Raw genomic sequence first — 18820 nt, forward strand, 5'->3', positions numbered from 1 at the left:
AGCGTGAAACAGCCTGGTATGTGAGGAAACTGCGAGTAATTAGAAGTGCCTTGAATGTAGGTTTGTGTGGGAAAGGGTGAGCCAGGAGGAGCCAGGTGGTGGAGGGCCTTCTGTGCCATACTGAGATGTTTGAACCTGTGCCTTACTACTGAAGGTGCTGGAAACTTACTCTGTGTGGATCTGTTGGGCGTTAGCATCAGGAGAATGATTTTCAGCTCTGAGTGTTTGAAGCATCACTGTAACAGCAGCCTGGGAGGGAGCCTGAAGGGATGAGAACTCAAAGCCAGGCAGACAAGTTAGGAGAGGGACTGAAGGATTAATTCAGCCAGAAGACGCTGAGAAGACGAAGGCCTGAGCTATGTCCTTGGTCATCAGGATGAATCCAGAAGGTGTGTTTTGAGTGACTGCCACATGCCAGATACTGTGTGGTTTCTGGGGGTGTCTCTGTGAATAAGACAGACTTTCCTGCCCTCATGGAGCTTACACACTAGTGTGGGGGGCGGTGGGGTAGACAATAAAATATCTCCATGTTCTTCAAATTGAGTGACTCAGTGGTAAAGATTAAATGGGAGGTCATTTGGGGAAAAAAAGAGTTTCAGCGTGTTGAGTACAAAATGTGTTCTATCCAGTATGCACTTGGAAATACGGGTCAAGAGTTAAGGAGTGAGGGTGGGGAGCATATAGCTTAGTGGTCCCCAGTACCTCAAATAAATAAATAAATAAATAAGTGCAATTACAAATAAATAAATAAACCTAATCCCACCTTCCCCCCAAGAAAGAGTTAAGGAGTGAGGTTTTAGCTTTTTTCAGAAGGCCTGTTTATATTTGTTTTCGGTCATAAAACATCAGTCAGGACTTTAACTACAAACAGAATCCTCTCTGACTTGTGTAAGCAGAAAAGGAACTTATCAGAAGCTTTTTGGTATCAACTTGCAAAATCTCTAGGAAGGTCAGAGAGCCACATTCTGAGTAGGGGTCTCCAGGAACAGTGCCGGCTGCCACTGCCGGGTCTCCCACAAATGTCCCCCTCTATGCCACTGTCACCCCTCATCTGCCTTCTGGGAGACCCTTGGTCACTGGCCGGCTCCCTGGCTGCAGAGGAGTGTGAACTGGCTAGTTTTCTCACTCATAATATGGGAAAATATCAAAATAAGGATATTTCAAAGACAGTCATAACTATTCAACAAAGATATTTTTGCCTCCATTTACGTCTGTGCATGAAAAAGAATGTAATTTCTTAAGTGAATAGAATTTTACAATGATTTTACTGCATTTTTGATGTACTATTATGATGAAGGCCTGATATCTTCCTTAAAACAAAACTAATGTCTTTCACATTAAAATGAATTGCCTTGATTTATTAATTTGCTAGTGAACTTGCTTTTAATTGTTCACTGTCTAATCAGACAGTCCCAAATTGATGAATGGATTTCATTCTAGAAGGTTGTTGATAATTAAGTTATTGGAAATTGTGAGTGCATCTTCCCACTGAAACAGAGTTATGGATGATTTTCCATTCTTGTATTTTTAAATGTTTCATATTCCAGTGGAAGCATCTTCGGGTGGGACATGAAAGTGGATGGGATGGAGCCAGTCGTGGGCACAGGACCTGTGGACACGTTGTAGACATTCAGTGAAAGTTGGGGCGGTGTTTTCTAGGAGTAGAGGGTTGGAGGGAGAGAGGGAAGACGGAATATGCCCGTGTCTAACGTGGAGCTGCCTCTCATTTTATTGTTCCAATAAAAGTGACTTAAAACATTCAGTGACTTAAAACAGCTTTTCCAAACTGCATGTATTTACTGTCTGCTCCCTGAATCCCAGAGTGGTGAACAGTTTGAGAATCATATAAAGTAAGTGGTTCAAAAGGAAATAGACTGTTCTGAATAACATATAATGACCAGTTATTACACAGAATTGTGGGATGAGTGTGAAGGTAATTGGGCTGAATATATAGTCTTTAAAATATACCATGGAATTTGTTGCTTCTTTTTAGTGCTCAGTATTAACTTGTTTTCCCGGTGATTTTTATTGTTCGCCTGCAATAGAGTAGGGAAAAATAATTTTAACTGAGGCTTCCCTTTGCTTTCAACTAGGAATGCCTTATTGTGTTGTGATGACTGAAGGTCTTTTCAATAGCCAAAATGCTGTTTGCCTGATTGTTATACAATGAGGCTACTGGAATTTCCTACCTAGAGTGGGCGGAGAATGATTTGACCTGTTTGAACAAAGTAGTAAGTAATAATTAACATACAGCTGATCTTCAAAACAGTAAAGAACTCAGTGTTGCTTTTTCACAATTTGTGTTACAACAAGATATATTAAGCATCCTCTGTGTGCCAAGCTATATGTTGGGCACTTGACCTAGAGAGTTGGACACAACAGCTGCAGCCCTCACTCAGTTTGAGCACTTAACATGAATTGTATTCTGTGATCTATAATTTCAAGAGTAAATAATCTTGTAACGGTATTTCATTAAGGTTTATGTAAATTTCAAACTCAGAAGATAATAGACTTTATCCTTCCCAACAAACCTGAGGTATATTAAATATTTCTGGTTGGCAGTTTGGTTTACCATGTATTTTAATATTGACCAAAAATATGAACATGTTGATAGGAACACAGTTGGGTAATCCCTCGGTGCTTAGAAAATTAACTGAGGTAATAGAACTAAATAATAAAAACATATTCAAGAGAAACAGAAATTCAGTCCAGGAGACCCCTTTTGAAGTCACAAGAATGTGACTGCATACCTTCAGGAGCAAGACAAAGGCGCCCTTGTTGATATTTGACCAAATTTTCATCTTTTTCCTCCCCCCTCAGTCAGTCATTTTGAAACCAGTTGGGGGTACATCAGGTAAAGAACATCACCTCACTGGGTGCTGAGGATGAGCATTAACTGATTGACTCCATTCACGGGAGCCTGCCCCCTGCTTGCAGCTCAAGCCCCTTCAAGGTCCCGGAATGTGAACTGATGTGCCTCTGGTGACAAAGAGGCAAATCACAGACAAAATTGAAAGTTTGGGAGCTCCTACTGAACCTGGAGTTTTTAAGCAGTCAGAATTTAATTAACCACTCACTGACTTGGAAAATATCAATGGGTTAACAAGAAGTTAAAATCTGACAACTACAGCACTGAGAGGATTGTTCCTTTCTTTAATTTACAGTGTTTCTAAGCCCAAAGTCACATACCTTTTCCTTAAATTGAATGAACACTCCCAAAATACTTCAATATGTTCAATATGTGGTTTGTTTTGATTTCCAAAAAAAAAAAAAAAAACAAGTACAGATGTTTGAAAAGAAAAAAAATCCTATTAGTTGTACTCCACAGAAATAGCTGGTAGCACTTTGGTTTTTGTTTTTCTCCACTTCTTCCTGGGGATATTGTGTGTGTGTATGTGTATATGTGTATAAGTGTGTGTACTTGGTGCAAAAATGGGATCACAAGCTGTTCTACCATATAGCACAGTGGGGAGAAGCCCTGGCTTTGAAATCAAACCATCCTAGGTTTGAATCCCAGCTCTTCCAGTTACTAGCATAAAAGGCTTTGGCCAGTTTTTTAATCTGTACAATAAAGACGATAATAATATATCTGTCATAAGGTTGTTGCGAATAATATAAAGGAGATAATACATGTGAGGTACTTACTCTAGTATTTAACAAATACTTAATAATCCAGCCTCTTGTTCCTGTGTCTACCACACTGTCCCCTCAGCATGATGCTATCTTGTATTTCTTGTATTTTTTGAGGGGGAGCAGGAAGGTACAGGTATGTTTTTATGCACAAATTTATTTAATTAGTACTCTGTAAATGAAGAAAAATATGTAGTTAAAATTTTCTCCTGGCTTGTAAAACCTTATACTTTGATATAAAGTCTTATGATATTTGAATTTGATAAGGTAACATCCTATTCAATCTAAACCCGTTAATGTACATGTGTATTATAGCGTCTACGGCTTCTTTTGAAGATGAGTAAATTGAATGAACTTCTTGACAGCCTTTTAGGTTCTTTTCAGTGTATATGTTGTACAATGTATAATAAATATGTTGTTTTCATCTGTATGTAGTTTTCATATTAATTTTCCCACATAAAGCACCATGTCACAGTTAGTTGTGTGTTCTATTTATCTTAGCCAACGAGAATCATATGTCACTTTATAACTTGCATTAATTTCCAAGTAGTAATACAGTTTTGTCCCAGATTGATGTGGAAGCTTAAATACTATCTAAAAATTAACTTAGAACAGTAATTTTAAATTTCATTTGTGGTTTTTATACTTTAATATAATTAAATATGAAAATTAAATGTTTATATGCAAAACAGATCCACAGTTAAGTTTTATGACAAAGGATGTAAATGTTACCTTTTTTTCCTTCTTTTTCTCTAGCTCAACTGAGAAGTCATTTCCTTGGAGATCAACAGGTACGAGTTTTGAATCATATAAAAAATCTTTCTTATGTTTTGCACAGACCAAAAAAAAAAAGCCTGCTTTCTTAATTCACTACCTCGTGGTGAAACCAGCCAGGCAAAACCTTTAATAGTGACAATATCGAGATACTTTGCTTTGAAGTAGTACTTCTTAATACACTTGATTTTTCTTTAAGTACTTGAGTAGATTTGTATACATCAGCTGTAGAGAAGTTAAAGCATTGGACGTTAACATTTTTATTATTACCTCAATATCTGAATTTTTTTTTATTGTTAAGAAGCACAGGGATGCCCTCACAAAGGTTTTTATATAATCTGGGCAAGTTGGCTAATCAGTTGTGTAAGTCAAGGTCTTTCGTTTCACAGTGTTTCTCACACTCAAGAGTTGCCTGAAGTGTTCATTTTCTTTATGTATCCAAGTGTGGATTATCTGGTATCTTCTAATACAGTCTGGAAGTTTCTCATGCAATTTATCTTTTTACCCTAAATTCACCTCCTTTAAAGGATGAATTACATTAAAGACAGTGCCTGCCATTTTTACGGATATTTGATGTCTTCATACTTAGTCCTCATTCATTAAAGTTCGCTGAGCAGCCACATCATAGACCAAGTACTGTCCACGTTGCTGGCCAGACAGTGATGGACACGACATACACGTGCCCCTCACCTCCCGTGCCCCTCACTGTCCCGTAAAGGACAGTGCCAGCAATGTATAAGTGCTGGAATAGGCCTTGAAATTGAAATACTTTGGCAATTTTTAAATAAGGCTTGAATGGAGTAAAACTCAAATCACCAAATGCCTGGCATCTGAGTTTACCTGAACCGGTACCAAGATGTTACCAGGTACCTGGTGTTACTCATAGTGCAAACGAGGCCCTCTGCTATTTTATAAAGAAGCTGTTCCCAAGAACTGTAGTATTTTACTCAAACCATAGATTAGGCAGAGGCATGTGAAAAGCTGCTTAACAATAAGACTTACAAGCAGCAGTTTAATACAAGGAAAGACATGCCATGAAGGAATATGTGGTTAACTGCCAAGTAAGTATTGTGTGGGAAACATTGTTATAAATGGACAATCCACTTCTGAGATAGTTTTGCAGAGAAGATGAGCCTGTAGCCTGGGGCTTGACAGGTAGCAAGGGTGTTGTCATTGGGCAGCAGAGGAGGTGACAGAAATGTCTTGTGGGAACATTTAAAACTGGTTTGGGAAGAGATAAGATGTGCGAAGTTTAGACAGCCACACTGGGTCAAATTAAAGAGATCTGTAAATACCAGGGACTTTGAGCTCTCCTGCAGGTCATGGGGAGCCACTAGAAGTTGTGGGTTTTTACTGCCAAAAGCCAGGCAGGCACATTGTATGATGGTATCTATTTATACCTAGAGAGAACGAACTTAAATGATGAAGACACATCACAGGGAATGAGTATCTGGGCTCTTGGTGTCCCTTCTACCTCCCCCACCCCCCAGTGCATTTATTCAACTTTAGTCATTTGACTGCCGTCTTCATGACTTACTAATGCATAAAATATAGATAGATAAATAAAATATTATAGATAAAATATTATATTCATGTATTTCATTTAATGTATGAACACTGTATACTCATATTTTTATATATATTCCAAAATAGTGCCTCAAATACTTTAGTCTTAGGGAAATACAACTCCAGTATTCATCTGTCCTCACCACGGCTACATTCATAATTCACACCTAATAACTATATTTCGCCCCTCACTTTGGTCAGAGAGTACTCTTGCCCAAATTCATATTCGAACCTGGGAGGTGTTACATTTACCTGCCTTTTGCAGGGAGGGGAAAGTATACTAATCTTCAAACACAGCAAATACAAGTAATAGTTACTCCACTTTCTATTATTTTAACTATATTAATGTTTCTTGTGTGTTTTCTTAAATTTCCCTACTTTTCAGCCATACTTAAGGCATTTAAGTTGTAACCATGGCAATGAGCTATAATGATAATGGTAGAAAATTGAAGTTTGATCATAGGAATGAAAGAGACAAATCTGGTTTGTTTCCTGTTCCTTTTTCTAAGCAGTTACAGATGCCCTTTAGAAGTCTGATTGTAAGTAAACAGGATAAAATGACAGTTTCGCTTCTACTTCTACTATAAAGTTTAACTTTGTCTTCTCTTTACCACTTTGCATGCAGAGATAGCGGATATAATTTGAAAATAATCTTGTTTTTAGAATTTAGTGGTCCTACCCAGAATGAGGTAGGGGTGGATTAAATATAAAAAATATTGAAAAGGTCTTTGGTCTATTTTGTCCTAGGCTAGGTCTTGACCGAAAAAAAAAAAAACAACTTTATTCGATTGTCTTGGTTTCCTTTAAAAAGAAAGATTACATGAAAGGGTTTAGAATTGAAGGTCTGTTATTGTTCCTCATTCTTCTTTAACATTTACTTGAAGACACTTTCTCTACTCTCCCCTTCCTTATTTTGTATTACAAATTTGACTTGAAAAGCTTTTCAGCAATAGGGCTTGTTAGCAAGGCAGTGGTTTGATCTCTACCTGGGAGAGATCCCTGCCTACTCAGGTGTTTTCAGGATGTTATATTCTGTTGAAATGCCAGAAATTGAGACCAACTGCTGAATTTGTTTTTAAATAGCTAACTTACTGCAGAGTTACTTTCTAAGAAAGAGCTCGATGCCCTATGAGGAGAAGATTTCTGTTTATGATTCAGTTTGGGAGAATCAGCTTCCTTGTTTTTTGATTGGTTGGTTGGTTGATTTTTAACTTGTACCAGGGATCATAGGCTATTGGAAAGAAAAAGCCAAAGCCTTGGACACTCAAAGAGGTAACTTCCCAAAGCATGGGGAAGAACCATCCATTCTTGAGAACATTTTTATCTTCCTCGGCTGATTGGGAAAGTGTCTTAAGGAGAAGCTTCCTTGGATATAATAAAGTTGTTTGGAAGCATTTATGCTCTGTTATTATCTTGCCCTTTTGTTGCCTTCTCTCTTCATTATTCTGTATTTTCTAGCTTACCATCATTACATACCTACTCTCTAAAAACACAAGTGCACATCCTCTTGTCTTTTATGAAGAGGGGAATTTATCATTTTCTGTTTGGGCATTGTGTTTTCCTTAGCCTTGCATTTCCCATGACCTTGGGTTTTGTGTGTGTTTTTATGTATATTCTGCTAAAAAGGAGTGAAGGGGGAATGTTGTCTTAGTGTTTTTTTCTGTTTCCTCTGTTGTTAGCCTGCCATTTTTCCATGGTTCACGTCTTCATATCTCTTACCAGTATATGGAGTTGTACAATCTCTTATGTTTCACCAAAATTTGAGGTAGCTTTTAAGAATACATATGATAAAATCGAAAAGTAAACTCCAGAATCACAGAAAATATATATTAGAATAATAAGTAAAGACCTGAGGAAAGTGAGAATGCAAATGTATGTACATGTAATTATACTTCTTCAAGATGGACCATATTATGGAGGATATCTTTTAAAGAAAAAAATCTTGAACTTTCTCTTTCAAGAAAAAGCACACCAGTTCAGTCCTAAATAATAATAATAATAACCATACACAGTGTACGCTACCCACGAGGATGAAGCTGTTGAAGCCATAAATTGAGTCCTTTTGTCAAAGTGATCATGGCTTGTTACTTAAATCCTCCAGCCACATCCTGTCAAGTGAATTTTGCCACAAATCACAATTTCAGTTTTTCTGTTTGGGGGGAAGAATTACCAGTCTAGATGGTTGCCAGTTTTAGTGCTTCTGTGTAACATGAGGTGGGGGAGTGGCATCAGTGAGAGACTCCATTCCTCCCCTCCTCTTTCCTACAGATTAGGACCAGGAACCTTCTACAGAGCTGGAGTGCTGTGTCTTTTCCCACCAGATCAGAGAATCAGGCTCACTTTGATCTGAAGAAAGTACTCAAGAAACAGTTGCAGAAATAGATATTAATGTATGTTGAGTAGGTGATTGGGAGTTACTACTCCTGATCAAACTGAAGAGGCCAAAGGATTGGAGTCGCTAGTAAAGAACAAGTTAGCAAAAGACATAGGAGCATAAAATTTCTGGTTGACCCAGAAGGCACTAAGGGATTAGCAGACTTGGGTGAGTCTTTCACAATAAGTAGGAGAGAAAATATTAATGAGTCCATGCAATTCAAATATTTGATGTTTGACAACAAAGGTGAAAGGAAAGGAAAAAGATGGTGGAAAAGTAGAAACTTTAAGCTGATCAGATTATTTAATTTAGCAGTGCCACATGTATTTATAGTGGAATGTGTGATAATGCCATAATTTTAACGTGCTCTCCATGCCACTCATCACTGTGTGGTATACACGGATGTGAGTTATTAACATACTACTAAACTTAAGGCTTTATAAAAGTTAAGTTTTAAATTTTCTTTATATATTTAAGTTTTGTTTCTAAAATGTATGAGCACGAGTTTCTTCCACTGGGATGGGTTTTAAAAACAAATAAACACAAATACTGAGGATAAAAGATAAACGAGAGACTAGCCCTAAGTCAATTTATCTTTCTTTTTTTCTCCGTCTGGAGCAAGTAATTTACAACACAAAAAAGCATCAGCACATCATGAGATAAGACGCAAACTTAAATGGGAAAACTTTATGCCTCAGTAGAAATGTACTGAATTTATAAAGGAGATACAATAGGAAGTTATATTATACATATTCATAAATAGGATGCTAGATTAGCAATCATGTATAAAGGACTATTATTTTACTGAGAATTTTGAATGTTATGATTTATTATGGCTGTAAACCCTACAAATGACAGAATTTTATTTCTATTCTTCTGAATACCTGGAGGAGTACAAATTTCTATTAAAATCAGCCTTTTTGGGCCTTTAGCAACATAGCTTCGTGATCACCTCTATAAAAGTTCGCTTAACTTTTTGATGTTTTATTACACTTTTAAGATTTTATTACAAAAGTAAGACATGCTTATTTAAAAGAAAAAATTGTCTAGAAGAATTTGAAGTGAAAGGTAAAATTTTTCTTCATTTCCACATCTCCCCATACCATGGCCATGGTCCCTGCTGCTCCCCCATACACAACAATGTAGAAGAAAATCTGAAATAAGATGCACCAAACTGGTAAATTAGTGTGTGAGATTGTGTGTGTATGTGTGTAAAATATCCACACACATTTGCATTTGTTTTGTTTTGTATTTAATACAATGAGGATATATTATACATTGTTCTATGACTTAGTTTTTTTCCTTAACAATATAGTAAAACCATGCACGTGTTTCTGTATCAATATACAAAGATCTGCCTCCTTTTCAGTGGCTGTCTGTTGTTTAGAAAATTCAGTAACCAGTCCCTTATTAGTGAACTTTTTTTTTTTCAATTTTGCACTTTAACAAACAATGGTAAAAATTTTCTCTACACATCTGTCTGAGTGTCTCTGTCAATTACATTTTTTACAGGAGACTGCCTGGGCAAAAGTGTGTACATTTTTATTTTGGCATTAGTGTCAGATTGCCCACCAAAAATGTTTAGCAAAAGCATGTGGGACATGGGAAGACTTTTCCTCTATCCTCTTAGATTATGTCACTGGAATTTAACTGACAATAGACAGATTAATAGGAGGAAAAAAACAATTATTCATATACATCTGGAGCTCACCAAAGGAGTAGCTCCCCAGATGGCTAAGGTTGGGGATTATGTACCTAAATAGAGGAGAGGAGGCAGGCAGACAGGCTTCTGTAGGAAGAACACATGGGTTTCTGGGGAGCAAACAGGAGCCGAGAGTTTGTGATGACATTTGTTTACCCAGGTGTGAGTGGTCTCTGTGTTGTTTTTTTTTTCTCCCCTTCATTCCATAAAACTCCCCCAGAAGGGATCCATGGCAGCCTCACTCCCAGAAGTTTCTGCTTTTCATGAAATAAGGGAAGCTCCAGAAGGAGTTCTTTCTGTATCTGCTGAATCTCCAGTATCTATAGTTTAAGATAATCTTCATGCCAACTCTCAGGGTCCCAATAGTATGTATCCCTACCTGTACCAACTGTTATGCTTGTCTGTGCTTCCTGTGTTAACAGTGGATAGTGACATGTGAAGTATAAATCTTCATGAATGTTTAAAACTTTAAGAAGTTATTAGGCTTTTAAAAAATTGTTTCTAATTTCCCTGTATCGTAAGCTTTATGGACAGATTAATAAAGTTATTTAAAAAATAATTATTAAATATTCATTAAATGGGAATATTGCATGACGACTTCAGCATACCACTGACCATTATATTATTTAATTCTTATGGAAACTGGAGATCAGCCTGATCTTGGAATTTAATAAAATTGTCATGTTTCCTGTCAGCTTTGCTTTCTTTCTTCTTATCTGCCTCAAAATGATCAGATACATTTTTTTGTCAACAAAAATGCAATGACCACTGCCAAAATAAGCAAAAACCAAACTCTTTATCACCACTGGAGGCAATTTGGGTGCCTCACTTCAACACCTCACTCCAGAGGTTCCCAAACTTTGCTGCACATTAAAATTGCCTGTGGAGCTGTTAAAATTTTATTCCCAGGCCTCCCCCACATACAGTTAAATCCAAAAGTCTGGGGCACAAACCAGAAATCAATAATCTTTAAAGACCCCTAGGTGATTCCACTCTGCAGTGTGTGAACTACTGCCTTACTCATAATTAAATCAGTTTAATTACTAGTAATTAAAGAGAAGAATTAAAGTTTATCCTCCCTGTCCTGTACAGATTTTATTTCAGAATAGCCAAATAACCCTAGTCATTCCTAGCTATCTAAAGATTTCTAAAATATGCCAAAGAGTTCCTACTGATCAATGTAGAAAGAACAGTAAAATTAGAAAAACCACCAGTTTGCAGCTCCTAATGAAATCATTGATTCAAGCAAAGATTGTCAGTGTATGAAAAATAACCTCTGTTCTTAATCTTAGCCTCACAGTAGAGTCACCTTGGGAGTGTTTTAGACAGTTCTGCTGACTGAGTCCCATACCCTCCCACTTCCACCCCAGGGGGTTGCAGTGTGCAACCAAGGTTGAGAATCATTACATTAGTAGAAAGGAAGATAGTGAACTTGAAAATAGATCAGCCTGCCACACCACAGGAATTGGCTGATTGATCTGAGCAAATGTAAAAGCTATGATGTGACATGATGTGAAGTACACAGCACCATGCGTAAAGTATTCAGCATAACTACAGAAGTTTGACCTGAAAGCTTTTAGCTCTAAATTTCTCCTTATAAGCAAAATTGAGGCCAGAGGATATGTAAATGCCACTACGAGACACCCATCAAACAAATTCAGAATGTGGCGCATCCTCTTGAGTTTATTGCTGTGGTTCCAGCAGTGAGCCAGGAAGATGAAAATGGGGAAATGGGCTATCTTTTTGAGATTTAAAGGACTTAGGTAACCATCGCAGTTAAATGCAATTGGTGAACCTTATTTCAGACTGACGAGTACAAGCCACTGAAGAAAGACATTTCTTGAGACATCAGGAAAATTTTTAATATGAACTCATTGTATGGCATTATGGGATAATGGTAGTGTTGTGAAGTCCTTATTTTATAGAGCTACATAGGGAAGTATTTAGAGTTCTGATGATCCGATGTGAGGGGTCTGTTTTAGAATACTGTAACAGAAGAAAGGAAAAAGATAAATGGAGTGTTAGAAGTGTGGCATACAGTTGTAATGATTAGATCTGGGGTGGTCAATTATGCTTTTCTGTTTTTATGTATGTTTGAAAAAGCTTAATTTTTAAAAATTACATACCGCTTCTTTAAACAAAGGACTCAAAGTATTGAGGTTAAAATTGTACATCAGAGGGACCTGATGCATAGAAGCCAGCAAACTGTTGACCACACTATGAGGGTTCATCCTAACAGGAATGAAACCAACAAGAGATGATGGTGTGCGCTCCCCGGCCAGTGGGTATTATTTCACTTGAGTTTCCACGTAGATGGAATTTGGTTAGATGAATTCTTACTAAGCAAAATTACCTGTAACATGCTGGGCATCAGCTGAGAACCCCACATTATCACTCTGTGTGTCCATGGGTGGCAGCCACCAAATAAGAATGTTAGCATTCTGCTTTTGCCAGCGTGTACCTGAATGTTCCCAAGCCAGTTATTCACGATATATGAACACATCCCCCAAAAGCTTAAAATTGTAAGTTAGTACTTTGTGTAAAAATCAGATATCCTGCTTTAGCCTTTAACATTTTATGCTTAATTCAAACATGTCAAATAAGTATTTTAAATCTCCTGCTTTTAGTGATATGCAAAGAAATATCCTTTTAACTAGCTAAAATAAAACAGAAATTGTCAAGTCAGAATGCTCTTCTTTTTCCACTACCACCACCTCACCACACAGAGCCAGCTTTCCCAGTTTACAATGGTTACTTTGGGGAACATTAAAAAGGCTACAATTTATAAATAAATCTCCACATTTCATTTTTATGCCAAAGGTAGCCTGCATTTAGCTTTATCTTGATAATCTTTACCAAAAATGATAATCCAGTAGAAACATACGGGAAAACCTAGTTTCACAAGACCCATTTATTTCTTTTGATAGGGAATACGTATGGATTTTTTTAAAAGAAGATTTTTTTTTGGTTTTTTTTTTTACAAGAATCTATCTTATATCTCCCACTATCAAGTATTTTCATTTCTATCTTTGGTAACGTTTTTTTCCCTAGAAGGAATGAAGTTTGTCTTTGAAAAAATATTTGAGTGATTTTTGAACACTTATTTTCTGTAGACCTCAGACTTTTTACATCACAGCAAATCCCTTATTCTTTTTTCTGCTTTACTCTTTAGGAGGTGAGCACCCCATGGCCTTTTATGACCGCCACCTATTAAAGTTGGACACTTATGTGTGTGATCCATTTCTTTTCATCTTTATATTTCTAAACTTCTTGTTTTTCTAGTTTTCCTTTATAGGTATAATGGAGTATAATTTTTTATGGTAGGTGTAACACCTGTATTTTAATTAGTACCCAGACTAAAAATACTTAATCAACACTCATTTTAATATGTCTGTGAAAATTCCTATTTTTTTTTCTATAAAGTATTTCTAGTCATTTTGATTCCCTGACCAGAATTCAGAAATTTGAAAATATTTATGACCAGGGGGTCTCTCTGTGACATACAAGCCTAACATACTTTTCAGATTGTTATTGTAGAAATCAAATAAAGCACTTTATAGCAGTTGATACAGGTACGAAGTTTGCTTAGATTGTGAAATTAAATTCAGGTAGATGAGCTGTTGCAGTGGATTTCAAGGCAGACTATTGATGTTTAGAGCAAGGTTTAAAGTGAACTAGAAGGTACTTCAATAATAAGGGTTTCTGTTTTCCAAGGCTTTTCACACAATGTTTTCTGGATGAGTAAAAGTTTTAAGAGCCACTATCTTAATAATTTTTTAAAGATGGTATAAGTGTGCATAAGATCCAAGAACCTAGATGTACTCAAGAAAACCAGACTTGAAATAGTTTCAAGAAACATGGTCTTCTGCCCATTCTCCCTAAGTCTTTACTCTCATTAAAACCCAACTTTTAAAGGATATTATAGGTATGTAGTAGTTTTCAGTTGAGTCAACAAACTCCAAGTATCTGTGATAGTCTTAAAGTATCAGTCAATATCCATCTACGTCTTCTGTGGATTAAAGAGTGTTTTTATGCTCCATACTTTCATCACCCTGTTCACATTTTCACCCTGAAACAGGATTTCCCAATGATCTCATTGCCTCCAATAATAAGGTTACCTGCCATAGAAATGAGTCTCGTACGTCAGAGAAGTTACTGAAGAGGACAGATCTTCTGGGGACTGTTTTCCAGGTCCCCTTCCAGAATTAGGCTGAGAGCTTTACTTCTTAGCCATTGAAGGCGCTGGAATATTTCTGCAGGGGCTCTATGCCAAGTAGACTGCCCCCCCGAGCCTATGGTCCTACAGGAGGTGAGAGTCCCATGGCCAGACAGGAAGCTGAGTCCTTGTAAGACAAAATTTTATACTCATATTTTTCAGAGTATTGCCTCAACTCATAGGTCGGAGTTGGAAAAAATGTGACATACTCAATTCCCTTAACTGTCAAAAGGGAGTATCATCTGCCTTAACATGGCAGACTATTACCATCCCAAGAGTCCTGCCAAAATCCACACTATACTGCTTTTTATGCAGGAGCAGACCCCTAAACACTGTAGCAACTCCAGACAAGGAGACTCTAGTGTAAGGTTATAGCATGCTGGATTGTAAAAGACTAGTTACAGGACTGTATGTACTAAAAATTTCCTTACTGATCTCTATTCCTGTTTCCATGGTGATTTTACACACAGTGCAGACCACTGTCATTTCATATAACAGACACATAGATTACCAAAGCAGAGGCATTTTAATAATTTCAGTTTCCTTAGAGAAACCTTAGACTTTTTACTGAGCATATGTTTGTGCATACTTGGTATGTATTTCAGAGGGTACATCGCAAAAAAGATAAAACAATTCACTTTGTATTTCATCTTTTACTATGAGCTTAATGGGATGGATAATACAACATTTTCATAGCCCTACAACATTATTGTCCCTTACCCACTAATATTTTTCTTAGCTGTAACCTTCTACTTTTTCTAATTAATCATCTTTTTTCAAAAATACTATTCAGGCACTCAGATGAAATATAACAGGCAAGAAGGACCATGTTTTCAATAATATCCCTGTCTTAAACACAGATGGAGATTATTTCATTATACCTTGAAGTTTGTTCAGGTTCTTTATTTTCAGACATTCACTTTTTTGGAAGATGCTAATTTGATGTTTGAAAATGTCCCATAGTATATTTCTGCTGTCCCAGAAAACATGTTTGTGATTTTTTTTAGAAAAGGTAACACATGTTCTTCAATACACAGATTAAGGAGGTAGCATTCACATTCTGTTTGCCATTTTTACTCATAAAATGTGTCTCATTTTCATGTTCTGCTTGTGCTAAATCACAACATGCCAACTATTTAACTGTAGTTTACAGCATTGATCATGAAATGATTAACCCCACCCAGTAAATCTCTGTGAGTTTCTCTGGTAAATTAGACTAGTATCTTTTTCTGTTCCACATAGCAGATGTTTTTAAAAGAAAGATTGCATAAATAACGTATCATTAATAATTGTGACATACCATACTACAATAAGGAATACTTTATTCATTAATTAGGAAATGACCCTTTTGCTTATCTGACATACAGTGGCTATGTGTATATAAATTTATGTGTGTGTATAATTTGTGAATTACAAGTTTTCAAAGAAACAATAAAAAAGTAGTCAAACTGTTTTGAAAACAATCTCATTTCCTTTGGATGATCAGAAGAGATTTCAGTATCTTTATCTTTGCAGATATACACTATTATTGGACTCCACAATGTACAATATAATACTGTATAGTTGATATACAATATTACATTAGTTTGGAGGGTGTGATTCAACATTCATATGCCTTACAAATTAACCATGATAAATCTAATAACCATATGTCACTGTACAGAGTTATTACAGTATTGTTGATTATATTCTCTATGCTGCACATTACATTCCCATGACTTACTTATTTTATAACAGAAAGTTTGAATCTCTTAAGCCCCTTTACCAGTGTCACCAAAAACTCCCCCATCCTTAACTATTTGTTTTTCCTCTGCCTGTGAGTATGTTTCTGTTGTGTTTTGTTTGTTAGATTCCACATATAAGTGAAATCATGGTATTTGTCTTTCTGTAATTTATTCACTTAGCATAATACCCTCTAGGTCTATCTGTGTTGTGGCAGATGGCAAGATTTTGCTCTTTTTTTTTTGGCTGAGTAATATTCACACAATGGAATATCACATCTTTATCCATTCATCCAGTGGTGGACACTTAGATTTCTTCCCTATCTTAGCTATTGTAAATAATGGTGCAGCAAACATATGGATGCATATATTTTTTCAAATTAATATCTTTGTTTCCTTCAGGTAGATATCCAGAAGTGGAATGGCTGGATCATATGATTACTTCTATTTTTAATATTTTGAGGAACCTCCATACTGTTTTCAGTAGTGGCTGCACCAGTTTACAATATCATTAACAGTACACATTATTTTTGTATATGTTGCATTCCTTTGCATGTAGTTGTCCAGTTTTCCTGACACCATTTATTGAAGTGACTGCCTTTTCCCCACTGCATATTCTTGGCTCCTTTGTAGTAAGTTAGTTGACCATATAAGCATGGGGTTTTTGTTTCCTGAGGTAGTTCTGTATCACTATAAAATTCCCTCTTAGAACTGATTTTGCCTAGTTTCATAGACTTTGGAATATTGTGTTTCCACTTTGATTTGTCTCAAAGTATTTTTTTACTTCCTCTTTGATTTCTTCATAGACCTATTGGTTGTTTAAATGCATGTTGTTTAGCCCCCAGGTATTTGTGTTTTTTTCCAGTTTTCTTCTTATATTGATTTCTAGTTTCATACTATTGTGGTCAAAAAGATGCTTGATACAATTTCAGTCTTCATAAATTTATTGAGTCTTGTGATTCATCCTGGAGAATATTCTATGTGCTGTAGAAAAGAATGTGTGTTCTGCTATATTTGGGTGGAATGTTCTGTACATATCCATTAAGTCTATCTGGTCTAACATGTTGTTTAAAGCCAATGTTCCCTTACTGATATTCTGTCTGTTTGATCTGCCCATTGATGTAAGTGAGGTGTTAAAGTTCTCTATTATAGTATTGCCATCAGTATCTCCCTTTATGTGTTTAGGTGCTCTTTTGCTGGGTACATAGGTGTTCAAGTGCTATATCTTCTAGTTGGATTAATCCCTTTATCACTCTGTAATGCCCTTCTTTGTCTTTTGTTACAGTCTTTATTTTAAAGTCTATTTTGCCTGATAAATGTATTGCTACCCCACTTTCTTTCATTTCTGTTTGCATAAAATATATTTCCCCATGCCTTCAATTGTGTGTCTTTGAATCTGAAGCAAGTCTATTATAGGCAACATATATATGGGTCTTGTTTTTTTAATCCATTCAGCTACCCTGTGTCTTTTGATTGGAGTATCTTGTCCATTTGCATTTAAAGTAATTATTGATAGGTACGTACTTATGGTCATTTTTTTAGTTGTTTTCTGGTTGTTTTGTAGTTCTTCTCTGTTCCTTTCTTCTTCTCTTTTTCTCCTCCCTTGTGATTTGATGACTTTATTTTTTGTGTATCTGTTAAAGGTTTTTGGTTTGTGGTCCCCATGAGTTTTATATATAACAACTGGTGAATATAGCTATATATTTTAAGTTGATGATCACTTAAGTTCAAGCACATTCTAAAAGATAAGGGTTTTTACTCTCCTCCCAGAACTTTTTATGTTTTTGAGGTCGTACTTTATATCTTTTATCTTGTGTGTCACTTAACTAATTGTTTTAGATATAAATGATTTTACTACTTTTGTTCTTTAACCTTCATACTAGCTTTATAGGTTATTTATCCATTAGCTTTACTATGTTTTTCTTTAAAGTGAGATTTTTTTTCTGTCATTATTTTCTTGATTCTAATTATAGCATTTCTTTTCCATTTAAAAAATCCCTTTAACATGTTTTATAAGGCCAGTTTAGTGTGATGAACTCCTTTGGCTTTTCTTTTTTGGGAAACTCTTTTGATCTCTCAATTCTGAATGATAATCTTGCCAGGTAGAATATTCATGGTTGTAAGTTTTTCCTTTCAGAACTTTGAATATATCATGCCAATCCTTTCTGGCCTGTAAAATTTCTGCTGAAAAATTAGCTAATAATTGCCTTATGTGGGTTCCCGTGTATGTGACTTTTTTTTTTCTCTCTTTATCTTTAACTTTTGCCATTTAATTATAATGTGTCTTGGTGTGGATCTCTTTGAGTTCTTGTCATTTGGGACTTCATGCTTCCTGTACCTGGATATCTGTTTCCCTTACCCAGGTTAGGAAAGTTTCAGCCATTATTTCTTCAAGTATATTTCTTTCCTTTTCTCTCTCTCTTCTCTTTCTGCAACCCTGTAATGTGAATGTTAGTATACTTGATGTTGTCGTATAGATCCTTTAAATTATCCTCATTTTAAAAATTTTTTGTTGTTGTTCTTATTGGGTGATTTTTCACCACCCTGTGTTCCAGATCACTGACCTTTTCTTTGATCTGCTGTTGATTTCCTCTAGGGCATTTTTTTTTGAACTTTAGTTATTGTATTCTTCAGGTCTGATTGGTTCTTTTTTATATTTTTTCTGTCTTTTTTGAAGTTCTCACTTAGCTCATCCATTCTTCTAGTTTGGTAAGCATCTTTATGATCATTATTTTGAACTCTATCTAGTAAATTGCTTATCTCCATTTTGTTTATTTCTTTTTCAGAGGTTTTGTCTTGTTTTTTCATTTGGAAGCTATTCCTTTTTCTCTTCTTTT

General features: G+C 36.0%; 1 protein-coding gene across 17 annotated transcripts in view; it reads left to right on the forward strand.

Annotated features, from left to right (window-relative positions):
• Positions 1-18820, forward strand: part of PKP4 (plakophilin 4) — a 210052-nt gene that overhangs the window by 132116 nt on the left and 59116 nt on the right. For all 17 annotated transcript variants that reach the window (XM_074363696.1, XM_074363701.1, XM_074363704.1 and 14 more), the window contains one exon: positions 4387-4421. In XM_074363696.1, coding sequence (XP_074219797.1) covers positions 4387-4421 — 35 coding nt within the window. The remainder of the gene's footprint in view (positions 1-4386; positions 4422-18820) is intronic.

This window comes from Camelus bactrianus, chromosome 5 (genome assembly GCF_048773025.1).
Source record: "Camelus bactrianus isolate YW-2024 breed Bactrian camel chromosome 5, ASM4877302v1, whole genome shotgun sequence".
NCBI lineage: Eukaryota > Metazoa > Chordata > Mammalia > Artiodactyla > Camelidae > Camelus > Camelus bactrianus.